The 13,696-nt window shown below is 41.0% G+C and overlaps 1 protein-coding gene across 5 annotated transcripts in view; it reads right to left on the reverse strand.

The window, feature by feature from the left end:
- The window catches only part of ELMO1 (engulfment and cell motility 1), a 319,770-nt gene that overhangs the window by 8,474 nt on the left and 297,600 nt on the right, over positions 1-13,696 (reverse strand). For all 5 annotated transcript variants that reach the window (XM_075143082.1, XM_075143084.1, XM_075143086.1 and 2 more), the window contains 2 exons: positions 6,717-6,824; positions 3,027-3,109 (listed from right to left, as the gene is read on the reverse strand). In XM_075143082.1, coding sequence (XP_074999183.1) covers positions 3,027-3,109; positions 6,717-6,824 — 191 coding nt within the window. The remainder of the gene's footprint in view (positions 1-3,026; positions 3,110-6,716; positions 6,825-13,696) is intronic.

The raw sequence follows: 13,696 nt of genomic DNA on the forward strand, positions 1-13,696 counted from the left end.
CTGAAAACCGGGAACAACAGGCTCTGCCCCTGCTGGCTGGACACTTCCCACTCCTTGGTTTCCACTCTGCAGGGAAAGCTGTTGCAGGCGGTATGAGGGGAAGCTTGCTCTCCCGCGCCCAGAGCTTCTCCCTCCTGCAATCTCCGCTGGCCCGCACGTGGGCCAGAGACAAGCTATTTTTGATGAAGAGGCATTTTAGGTGCCTACGACTGAGTGATCCCATGCAGCTGGAGTGACCTCACTACTCTCTGCCTACTCTGTCATTAACAGCATCAAAACAACCATGTCTTTGCTGGAGGTTGAGACCACAGCCATCTTAAGTTTGCTTGCCAGAGCCAGAAGATCCCCCACCCCGAGAACTATCTATACATGCAGCGGCAGGGAACTTGTTCAACCAACATGAAATAAAAGAGAACAGAAGCTGCAGAAGAAGAGGGAAGTGAGCAGAACCATTTCTGCTGACTAAAAAGGCACCAAGCCTGAGGCCTGCCACATCAGCAGATGTAATAAAGGGTGATAGAAGAACACTTAGACAAAAACACGTGGCAATGTTTTTTCCAAATTCTTCTCTCATGCTTTGTTTTGAAGGCTGCAAAATCTAATATATTTCATTTCCTTGAAATTCATGAATATTACTTGAGAGTCAGAAATGAGGGCTTTAAAATTAAACCTAATTTAAAAACACAAGCAAGATGAACAACAATGGATTCAGGTCTGGTCCTATCAAGTTGCTGCAGCTTCATATGCATGCAAATTCCAATTCAGTTTAACTCTTATTTATTTCTAAATGGTCCCGCTGGAAGAGTAACGGCCATGTGCCGGCAAATGAAGAGATGCTGAAGCCTTTGTTATGGACATTCTGCCAATTCCAGCTCTGTTCATAGCAGTGGCATTCTGCCATTCAATTTTCTTTTCTGCCAATGAATAAACATTAAGGTGGTCGTTATATATGTACAAAGAAAGCACAGGATGAAAAGGCCTCTTAAAAAATATATCACCGATTGTGAAATTTCAGGACGTGAAAGGTTTCATACACCAAACTCAGCCAAATGGCATTCTGTGTCTGGCTTTTTTTTTTTTTTTTTTTAGTTTTCATTTCATTGTCCACATTAACCTGGTACTCCACAAACAACGACGTGTTATTTCTATGATGTCAGTTAAGTAGTTGCAATATTGCACATGACCGTTCGACTGGGATGACAACTAATTTCACAAGTTCTGTGATTCTCAGAGGAAAAAACAAGGAATCGAGGAAGGGAAAAAAACCCCCAAATCCCCCACCACACCAGAAATAGTAAAGAGATCATAATTATTATTGCTGGGATCACAAATGGAATGCTCCAGCTACGGATGCAGCCATGCTACCTATCAGCTCCTGATCTTCACATTCTCAGCCAGCAGTTTTATGCCAGTCCAAAGCAATGGGGTGATGCTGACAGCTGAGGAAAAACTATATCTGCAGCATTGCTATTTAGCATTAAATACTATCTAGACATTACTGCTCCATAAAGATGACACATTTCCATCACTGCCACCCACTCCTTTCCTTCTTCTCATCTTTCCTTTTTGTGTGGACATATGAGTGCTAAGACAAGGAAGCACTAAAAATACTTTATATGCATCATATAAATGCCCCAGCCAAATGCTGTTGACGGTTCAGCTGTAGCATGAGGTAGGAGTTGTATGCAATCTATTGTGTGTGTGTGTGTGTGTGTGTTAGTGCCCTGATTCAGAAAATCAACAAGGAAAAATACTCAGGTTTTTTTTTTTCCTGGCTTGGCTTGACTTTTTTATTTCCAACCATGTAAAGCCAATGCTGAAAGGAGATGATGGTATCCTGATAGACTTAGAGCAACTCATGTATGAGAAACACATGCAAAGAATACTCGAGATGCTCCGAGTATCTGCGTATAGTTAAGGAAAGAAAAGTTGCAGCTATGAAGCTGCAACAGTTGTGTGATGTAGTTTTGACAGTGCCTTTTCATTTTCTGTGGTTCCTACGAGAACTGTTTTTTCCAGTATTTATTTGAACACTAAGTGCATGCATTTTATTTTTAAAGTGCTGAAGCAGGAACTCTTAACTTTACTATTTTGTCCATCAAAATATCTTTCTGGTTGGACCCAAAATTTCTCAGTTTCAGGAAATTCTGATCCAAATCCTCTGATCTGGTTCCCAGACCTCAAGGTGTGGTTCTAGAACATCATCAGTCTCACTCCTTCTCATACAGTCAGACAGCATGACGTGATGGAAAACTTATGAATATACCTCATACAATATGGCATGAAGGCCATCACTACCAAAGTTGTCAGACTTTGCTAGTAACTCAATTTGTTCTTGCTGTAGTGGCAATTCTTACTAACAAAAACTCTGCAAGATTCTGGCACTGTACAATTTGAGTCCTACTGTCAGTTCACAGCTCTTGATCTGAAACTCTGAAAGGTAGCATAAATGTAATTTAAGCTGACCATTGTCTCCTACACATTTTTTCCCAAATGCACTGCTGAACGTATCTTTATACACCTCATTAATTGCCTAGCATTTACCTTACAACCTTTTGTTGGCAGCTGTTTTTCTACCTGACTAGACCTGAAGTTATCATCAGCTGGACATTAATTGCAAATTTGGCATGTGCCAGCGTTCACTGAATGTGAGCTCATCAGAGAATACAGCTGGAACAAACTAGTTGTTTATCAGAGACAACATAGGAGTAGGTACCAACAATCATTGCTGCTCTGCTCTGTAGCAGCAGTCAAAACTGCTTTGCTTTAGAGGTGGAAGACACCACTACTAAAGACTATCCTAATGTGCTCTGGGCATATGCACGTCTGCCATGAAATCTGAGTAAAGGAGTGTAGACTGTCCTAATAATTTAACTCAAATGGTCTGAGGTGAAAACAAAGTGTGTGTGCATACACAAAAAGGTGGCAGGCTGGAATGAAAAATACCTGTATTACTTCAGGGAAGGTCAAGTTGACAAGCTTTGTATTCTGCAGGGTGTGTGTTCATAACAATTTGAGCACCGTACCTTGTTTTGTTTAAGAGCTCCTTTCTCCTTCATGTGAGGGCAGTCTTTCCCCGTCACAACAGCTTTTATATCTGCCACTGGCACTGTATTAAAAAGAAACAAAAGCAAAAACCAGAAAATGAATTACAACCAAGCTGTGTAAAAGCTACAGAGTCTGAAAAGAGGTAAGACTAATGTGTTAAAATTGCCACCTCCTTTGCCATTTCCAGCCTGTTGTAAGAAAGAAAACCAGAAGAAAACAACTAAAATAGGAATCAGTGAGTCTTGACAAAATTTCAGGCATCTGGATAAAAATCTGAGTATGCTTTTTCTTGCCTGGTGAGACTACTTTGAGTAAGAGTGTTTCATACGGACGCGTACCTGTGCCTGGACAGTTTTTATGTGTACTCGTGTATCTAGAAAACATACACTGTTTTCTGCCTTACTAATGTAATATGCCTGCCCTGTTGTTGCTCTTTCCTAGGCATCCAGGTAAAGTCGCTGCTGGAGAGAGGATGCTGGGCGAGTTGGACCCTACCTCACTCGATACTGTTGTCCTTCTGTTAATGCCTGTATGAATTTTTCAAATAGTTTTCTATTTTACTCCCATCAGCAGTTTATTCGCTTTCTGGTATTAACAGGAATAAGGACTACTAAGGCTTATAATGACCCATTCCAATTGCTTTAAAATGTGAAATGATCAGAAATCATTAAAAAACAAAAGGTAAGAAAAAAGTATTGGAAGCTGCTGACACTCAGACTCACTCACAGAGTGAGGTCACTAAAACATAAAGATAAATTTCTCTGAGTTTCAAGTGGAAGTCAATTTTCCAACGGTAATTACATTATGGAGAATCTATATGCTCCACAATACAATATGGTCAGTGAGTGACAGTTTCTACAATCTATAAATAATCCATTATCCTTGTGGCTGCAGAAAAGCATTATATATATAGAACAGCATAATAATATGAAAGTCCGTTACTGCCCAGTTCTTTACAAACTCTAACGGAAATACTGGAGAGGAGAAATGCATTTTCTCTTCTAGCGGGTACAGCACACTATGTATTTTATTACAGATTATCTCGGCACTGGGATGTAACAGACATTTTTAAAAGACTTTCTTTGCATGGAAAACTAAAAGAAATAGAAATTACTTGGCTCTTCACTACTCAACCTCTCCTGCCTTTAGTCTCAGCATTTCATGCTGTGGCCTTGCTGACTTTTTGTGTCTCCGACACTACTGTATTTTTTGGTCAAGAAGAGATATTATTTGTGAGAGGAGAGAGCGAGCTATGACAAACTGGAAAGTAAAGGACATATTTGACTGCAACTGTGGTAGAAAGGTCTTCTTAAGAAGAGTTCCTGCCATTTGCTGAAGATGCTCAGAAAAACAATTTCTCTGGTAGGATTTTCTCAAGTTGGATCTCTCAACCAAGAAGGCTTTTCTCCAGGTTTCATACACTCAATCTCTCTGATCTGGAATGCAGTTACTATGGGAGATCACAGACTGATGTGACATCCTGATCTTTCTTTATGTGGAGCTTGGCCTATTCCATGCTTTGGAAAAACAGGATCAAAGACTTCAGATGGTATCAGAAGCTGACTACAAGATGTTGGAGGGTGTGAGCACAGATGTGATGTGCTCTCAGATAAAGCCCTGAGAAAGAGGGCAGCGGTTTACTGTCCCAGCTGGAGTCTGCACACCTTGTTAACTCTGCCAGCCTGGAGAGAGGTGACATTCATGGAAGTGAAAAGGTTAAAAGCCCCCACATTTATTTTTGGAGATAGACAGTAGTTATTCAAGCTTGGCAAGGAGTATACAAAATGTCCTATGCTGCTTCTCTTGGTCCTCCATTTTCTTACCCACCTATTCTCTTTCATCTGTTGACCTGCTCCCAAATGCTGACAATCTGGCCATCATATTCAGACCTTAATAGTTCAAAATTCAATATAAGTCTATACAAAGTACGCCAGAATATTTCTGGAAAATGTTCTGTAAAATTACCAAGCCAGTTTGGCCTGACACGTTTCAAACAATAGTGCCACTTTATCTTGCAATATTCTCAACTCTGTTTACTTAAAATCTAATGTGGGTGGCACTCATATCCTTCATCGCCTGAGAACCCGAGATATTGATGAAATAACCAGATCTTTCTCAAACTGCATCAGTATCAGCAGGCATCTCAACCAGCAGACATGCACAGGGAATATGTGGGTCTGGCCCAGTGGTTCCTAAAGCAGGAGCCTTCTGTCCCCATGGGATCCTGACATTCCCGAGTAGGCTCAAGAGCCTATGGAAAGTGCAAATGGAAGATAAAGCTTGCAGTCAGGGTCAGGGGTTTGAGTGTGGAAGTGTGCTCAAAGCAAACAAATCTGGGAACTGCTGGTCTCGTAACTGTGCTTGCAGTTCAAGCGTGACCTTCATTCTTCTGCCATTCTGACGCTACTGTTAATGTTCAAGGACTATTTCTCTAAGCCTTGTCCAGAAAAACAGCCTCTTCTAGTGCCAATGCAGCAATGTGAACCCCCGTCCTACATTCTGCCAAAACTGCAGTAAGAGTGTGAAACATCCTTGAGGCAATCTGTAAGGCAATGAAAACAAGGGAACGTAACTGCGAACTGCCAGGGCTCCAGCATCAGACAGGCTCCTCCTCTTTCCCTCCCAGACTGTGTCTGGGAGCACTCAGAAATTTTAAAAGGTGCTGCCTGGAGACAGGTTAGGGGAAAAGAAAAGAGAAACAATTCTTTGTTTTACTAATATAAAGGAAAGCTTAAAGGACTGATTTTCTCCTTTCTCAATTTTCAGGCTGGAGAAATTTCCAGTGTCTGAAAAATGGGTCTTTCTGCTATTCCATGAAAGAAGAGGAGCTACAAACTGGAATACTTGTACAAGTATGTCTAATTTAATAATGCCAAGAATGGTATTTATTACTAATGGAGGTTCAGAAAAGAACAAAAAGAAATGATTCCTTATTCAATGCTTGATTTCTTGGAGTCACTTTTGGTGACAGAGCTACACTGGTAATTATCTCAGTCACCACAAAAAACTTTCCAACGACTGCAGGTTAAACATCTACAACTCATGCTGAAGGACTAAGAAGAAATTTTCACGAGAGTATGATTTTCTGAAGAGCTCCAAAATTACTTTTGTCCATAAAAAATATCCCGATAAATCCCCTGGTAGGAGCTGTCACAAAGGCATGTCCTCTCCCAGTTGGGCACACAGTAACTGCGAGGTCCTCTCAATACTGTTCACAGCAATGTGTCATCTTTAAGTCCACGCGCCACATTAATGAAAAAGACCTCTGCCTGTCACGGATTTCTCCTTCAGTCACTAGACTGTTTGCCACAGAAGAAACACTTGTCTCCATAGACAGGAAGTGCTCCTGAAGATGCCCAAGTATTTTTATTTGACATCTGCAGTTAGACAAGCAATGAAAATAAACTGTGTTTCTCCCCCCATGAAAGGCATGACATTTCCAAGCTGAATGAAATTATAAACTCATTGGAAAGCTGAGCTCAGTTCTCACACACACTTGCCAAAACCAGGAGAGCAGTGTTTGAATGCAGGAGGAAATGTCCTCTGCTCTCTATCTCTGTAAAAAGAGCTGTTGATCATGTTCTGTGTTAAGAGAAACCTATTACAAGTCACAAAGAGGAATTAGAATAAAAGAAGCAGAAGTGGCACAATCCTTGTGCATGACTTACATTTATCTTGCAAGGAATCATGAGGAACTTCTCCCTGGGGACTTTCTTCCAAGTCTCCATAGTGCAAGACCTTGTGATTAGGTGAAAGTCGACAATACCAAAATTTATCTGTTAAAATAAATGCATTAAAGAAGGTTACTCACATATCTTCATGAGCATTACCAATAGCATAGGAGAAAGCTTACTCAAACAAGGCACTACAGGGAAGGACTGTCTTTTTTCTTTCAGAAGAAGGAATGTGTGGGGTGTATGGGAAGTAGGTCAGGGACTTCGCTCAGTAATTTTACTTGATTAAATGAAGCCAGCACTATTATACAATTTTTGTTTTGATTTAGTCACTGGCTTAAAAAATAAATACTAGCAAGAAACAATTGACTTAGTTTTACATGATATTACATACCCCTATGGCCAGAAGACTGGCTAAGTAACCACCGTTTTGAGCGGCTAACTTTAATGTACCCAATAAAAGCTTCATTTTTAAAACCCACCATGTGAAAATTAAGCCCTGCCAGCTGTGTTGTGTGGGACACCCAAAAACTGAAATACTTTATGAAAATTATGACTCATCTCTTTTTATAGACATGGGAGAACACCCCCATATTTATGGAGGGACTGGACATAGCAAACATGCAAAGATTTGAAAACAGACTAACGCCCTTGTCCTGCAGCTAACTCAGTGCTTTGCATGGTCACAAATATACATGTGACCATGCAGTCCCACTCCAGTTTACATTTTAGTCCTTCCTAGGAAATGGATGTTTACATCTCCTGCCACCTTCTGCTTTGCAGGGTATAATTCCACCTTAACAACATTTGTTAAAATCTGCTCCCATGAAGAACATCAGCTTTGCAGAGCCAGGCCACCATGCTGCCTAGAGTGCAAGGGTGGTGCTTGCCAATTCCCTTTCTGAAATGGCAAGAATGAGGTTACTCTTCCTTGTCAGAGCACCTTCTATTTAATAAATAGATCACATAATGTTAAGCTGTCAAAAATCCAATCTTGTTACATCCAAGCTATAAATCTCCAAACGCTCAAAGCAAGGCTAGATGTTAAAATGCCAGTGGAGGGGGCAGAGGGCTTCTCTGCCTCTGTGCTTCTCTCGTTGCTGGCAGCGCTGATGCTGTGCCAAGCAGCAACCTAAGGGATAATTTAGAGGAAATGTTCGCATTGACACAGCCCCGCGGTGCTGCAATCGGCAGGAGCGAATGGAGCCACGGTTCGGATAAAACATCGGAGGAGCTATACAACCACCAGAGCCAGCATATGTGAGCTCGTTTGGGGTGTTAGGAAAGGAATGACTTCTTGGCAGTTAGTAAAATACTGGCTTCATGGATCCAACTTCTTTCTAAAGGACACTCTCCAGTCCCTTGGCCAGCCATTTAAAATGCAATGCAATAAAACAGAGAAAGGCAATTTGGCTTTGAATGGCAAAAGTGGGCTTCCACACGCCCTTTTAGATTTCTTTGTCATAGTGGGTAAAAATGTTTGGGGAAAAAACCCACACACTTCAAACCGCTTTTCTACAAAAAGGTTTTAAAAGACCTTGCAAACCGTTGGTAAAGGCTCAAAATGGCAATGGGAGAGATTCTGGTTATCATCTACTTCACAGGCATGTAAAACCCTGAAAGATTTACGGTAGAGAGCCTGAGATTATGATTTTGTGATGCACACAAAAAGAGCTCCTGAAATACAAGCATCCCTGGATTGTAAGCAGTACATATGATGTTGCACGGTATGGGGTCAAGAGGAAAACCCATTTGCAAAGCTTTTGTAGGGATTTGAAACTAGAGCAAGCAGGAGCCCTCCTTCAGTAGACTCTCATCTGAAGAGCACACACACAATCAACTCGTTGGGTAGTTGGTTTGTCTCAGAAGGATGTGTGTGAAACTTTTCTAGATTCGTACCTTTTACAGGAAACTCTACCAGGACCATTTCAAAATGTGATGCTTAAAAAATATACCCCGTTGAATATGCCTATAGACCATCGTGCCCCTATGAAATGGTCTAGAGAAATGCCTCTACTAACTGTAGCAGGAGGCTCTCATGTCTAGCTTTAGCTGCAACCCCATTGCTTACGAGACTGTACAAAGGAATATACCTTTCTGTCTCTAAGATTACAACAATCATGTTTTCCTAATAAAAGCCAACATGGTCTCACTACTTTCTCAATAACCTGGCCAAGAAGATGGTGTAACTGAAAAAAAAAATACATAAATTCCTTTCAGTTTAGCAAAAATGGGGCTGGTGTTGTTAGTGAGGGTTTGAAAAAGGTCTCTCTAACCTCCTCACGGTTACAGTATTTTGGTAACCTTGTTCCTGTTTCAACCTCCTGCTCCAATAATAAAAGAGGGAAAAACCCCTCAGTGAAAATGTCTTTAATTTATTTTTAGGAAGGGGTGGGTTTTATACGAAGAAACCCTAGCTCTGAAGGCTTGTGGAGCCTATTACAGCAATTCCCCATAACCCAAGGTTAATTAAAGAACTAATAGCCATAGACTGTAGCTTGAAGCATGTCCAACGCAATTCTCCTGTGGGCTCACTAATAACTGCCATCACACCACAGCTTTGCTGTCAAGAGGAAAACCCTTAAATGAAACCTACAAATGGAACTAACGAGGTTCCCTCAGCCACAGCCACTAACGACTGCATCGGCCAGGCTGAGGAGGGCAATCAGCACCTTAGTGATGGGAAGTAACCCTTGCTTCTACAACCACCTCAGCCTTACCAGCTGGGTTTTTTTTTTCAGCTCTACATGATGTTACAACCAGTTTATCAGACAATATCCCACTTACGTGAGATCTCAGTGCCTTGGAGGGGAATAGTTTTAAACAGGATGCGTGTTATTTTACTGTTGTGCAGGTGCTGAACACAATTTTATTGGAAAAGTAGTGTGTACAATAACGCTGCAATCAAAAATTATATGAAATTGCTTCCGCTGACAAAAAGGGTGAAGAAACCTTAATTACAGAACAGCACGTGGGAAGTGGCCAGCATTTATTTTCAGCTCTAAACTGATAAACAAACAAACAAAAAAAGCAAAAGCTCTTTTCTACCATTAGAAAGGGATGTTTCTAAAACAAAGAAAAACTACTGTCCGAACTCTCCAGAGCTCTTAAACCCAAGTCTGCAGAGTTGAAGTGCCACAAGAGGCTTTAAAGACAGGACAGGCATTTCTCGATAGACCCCGTACTCCACAGCTGGCAGATTCGTGTGTAGGTGCACAGCTGGAGTGGGGCAACTGTCTGTTCAGGAAGGAGTGGAGTTTGTTTTGGTTTTAGGCCCAGTCTTATGAATTTGCCCCAAAGTCTAAGTCCCTTATGAGCTACAACTCTTATTTTATATCCAGTGTTATTACACCTGCCTCTGTAAAACTCCTCCTCAGAGCGCGCAGGTGTAGGGGGGGCAGTCGCTAACCACAGAGTCTTTAGAGACGATGTGGGCTTGTGATCTCAACGCCATTTTTGGACACTGCATCATTTACGCTTTCTGGTGAGTCCTTACATCTTTTAGCTCACAGACCTCTGATGCAATCAAATTAAGGTGCTAGAGATTCTTCTTTGGGAAGCAGAATTAATCATTCCGGTTTTTAACCTGAAAAGGTTTCAAACAAATTGTTCTGATTTTCAGATAATTGCTAGAGCAGCCAGTGGGTTAAATATATCACAGCACATTGTTAAAGATTATAGATGAGGTTAAAAAAAAATCCGAAATTACAAAATCAGCTACAATTTGGCTAGAAGAGTAATATTCAAAACTGTGACCAAATAGTAGGGCACAGAACATTTTGCTGATGGGCTACACAGTGCTTGGCCATTCACACAGTGTGTTTCCAAGTGCATTAATGGCCGGTGACTCATATGCCCTTAACAATGCTATCCCAGGTAAACAATTGCTGTGGTCAGTACAGAAGTGAGCTATAGTTAGAATCTGGGGAGAAAATAGCTCAGATATGCATGGACAAAAGTCTGACAGTGTACATTTTATCCCAAGATATGTGCCAGGTTACTAAAGAAGTTTTTTGTTCAAAGAAAATCTTCCTCATGGATTTAGCAACAGGAACACACTTTTAAATGTATCAGTGAAACATATGTATTTGTGTAAATTTTTGATATATGTACGTGGACTCACTCTTTTTCTTTCATTGGGTTGTCTTTCTCTAATACAACTGTAGTGACACTGGTCTTAACTGCTTAGATGAAAGCCAGCAAGCCCTGCAAATGACTGGTGAATAACTGACCTGTGGCAATGCAGGAGGCATATTTGGTTAACTGGTTCCTCTCAGCAAGTCACACACTCACAGAAAATTTTTTTTTATGGGACTATGGTGGGTGGGATGGAGTAGCAGTAGCAAAGAGGTTTGGCAGAAAAAAGACAAAGTGTGTGTTCTTCAGAAGTGTGTTACTTATCCTAGGAAGAGATGGAAAACCTGTCTTCACTTGATTTTTTGTTTTAATTTCAGCTTTCTCTTTCCAGGTTACTTCCATGGTGCCTTGTGGTTTTAATTTAATGGTGTGTATCACCAGGCTTTCCTTCCCTTCCAAAAATTACTGTTCAAGAAACCTCATCTTTGGCTGCAAAACCACTTTAATAACACACAATTTCTCTATAATCTTTATAAAGCTAAAAGGGGAATTTATTTCCAAGAGTGCACCCAGCAACATAAACTACAAATGTACTGGATGACAGCATCAGAAGTATCTATCATCCTCAATAAAATGCCTTTATCTGCTACTTCGCTCTACTGGAAATAATAAATTTTGGGGTTGTAAAGTGCTTTGCAGGCTTTCGCTTTAGTTTTCTCCCCTTTCTTTTAGGAATTAACTAAGGAAGGAGAAAGCTGAAGAGGTCTATCTGTCAGCTGATGTCCACAGTCAAGGAACAAAGTGGGGATTTGCAGAGCTTCATGATCTGTTGTTGAACAATGACCAGAAGGGCAGGCTAGATTTTGCTGTTTCATTTCCAACTGATTAAGAATGCTTAATAAAAACAGGAGTTAGTGCTGCAGTTCTCTTATGAAACCGTGCAAGGGAAAGACCATGTATTCTTTGAAAGTGCTAAGGATCCTGCTGGGACAACAATGATATTTCTGAATTTTGGCTACAGAGAGATCCTGCTGATATGACAATCCTGTGCTGAAACACAAAAGGCAGAGATCTGACTACAGTTACCTCACAGCTTAATCTTCAGCATCCCCCCAATGAATCACCTGTTGGATTGGAGGCTTTCCAATGCCAAGTATATATGAAAGTGTTTCACCTCTTCTCAAAAGGCCGTAAGAGGCTATAAACTCCCTGCTCATTTTTTTGTAAATCAATTTTTTCAACTTACTGTGACTAACCATGTGTGTCCTACCACATGTTCAAACAACAGTCTTAACAGAAGTTTGCTCTGGAGTCTTTATCATGGGATAATGCCTGTTAATTATTTTTTAGATGGGCAATTTAATGCTTTCAGCTTCTCCTGTGTAGGGCATGTTCAGGTTGTTCTTGTACAATCTGTAGATTTGCGACATTTGTTCCAGGATCGTCTCAAGGGAAAAAAAGAATCATAGAAAAGGTAAAAGAAGCAGTATACATACTAAAGTAAAACACCTATCTGTTCTTACTACTCTTATAAGTAGGTTGCCACATAACAGGCATATTGTGATGCCTCACAGCACTCCCCATTTCTGTTTCAGCTCCGTGGATGTACGGACCTGGATGGACCACGGCCCTTTGAGGGCCTTGGTAATGCTCCGAGGCAAGTGAATTCAGTTGGAGCAGCGGGCAGGTGATGGGGCTCCTGAACCCCCAGGTAGCACAGGGCACACGTACACGGAGGTGGGTTGGGGGAGAGGAGATGGAGAGGTGGGGTAAGGCTAACAGAAGACACACTCAGGAATTTGGAACTTGCACTATTTTTATCAGGACGTTCAAAGGAATTGAAAGCTTGTTTGAAAGCTTGACTGTCCCGATGTTTAGTATTGCTAGCTAAACCTCTAGTCCTCCATTCACTTTACTTCATCTCCTAGTTCTTGACATCATGACAGCCCTGGTCTTACAGCTTGCTCAGCTTGCTCTGCTTGGGGTACAGGAGACCCTGATTTCAAGAAAGCTGCTTCTGCTTTGTGCCAGCTGCCACTATTTGCTATTTGGACTGTGCCAGGCACTGTACATACCTAAAAAAGGATCACAATTGAATGGTTTATATGCCAAACATGCTTGTGTTTACAAACCATACTTAGCTTCTTCATTAGATCGCACAGTGTTAGATCTTACTGAGTTTAGTCCTGATGGCCTCATGCATCATCTTCTTCTGTAACGGTTGTGTCTTCTCCCTCCCTCCCAGGGGGATAATTTACACTGCTGTTTCAGGGAATACAGGGAGTCTAACATAAAGCGCACACAACTCTTAAGGGCATGCGGAAACTTGCCCTTCTAAATGGGCTTGTGCCTGACAAAAACCAATATATTTTAGCGAAGGTCAAGTTCTTTGAGGCATGGTCGCGTGTTTAATTTGTTTCCAAAGAATTGTGAACTTTTTTGGCCCTGTAAAAATATGGCATCAAAACAATTAATCGGGTGGCCTATACAATTCACTCCAAGGCATGATACATAGTAACCTTCTCAACTGTGGACCAGAAGATTACACTGATTTATTTTTTTAAATTTTTTTTTTTAACTTAAACTCCACTCATGTAAGTTGAACCAATTGATATCCCCTAAGGCTTTTGATCCTATAAATCATGAACTAACAATGGTTTAAGATAAAATAAACAGCCTATCTTCCTCTTGGAGAGCTGCCAAAAGAAGAACATTTGCCACAAACCCTGGTCCTTCCCTAGAATTTCAGTCATTCAGATTAAGGCTCTGAGAGGAAAATAAACAACCCTCACTACTGATAGCCAAACCAAACTAGGCATTGCTTTAGCTACTTTCATTCCGTGAATATGCTGCTGAAGGGAGAACACATATCATGCCTCCCTATGAAATCTGTATAT

The sequence above is a fragment of the Calonectris borealis genome, chromosome 2, assembly GCF_964195595.1.
Source record: "Calonectris borealis chromosome 2, bCalBor7.hap1.2, whole genome shotgun sequence".
Taxonomy (NCBI): Eukaryota; Metazoa; Chordata; class Aves; order Procellariiformes; family Procellariidae; genus Calonectris; species Calonectris borealis.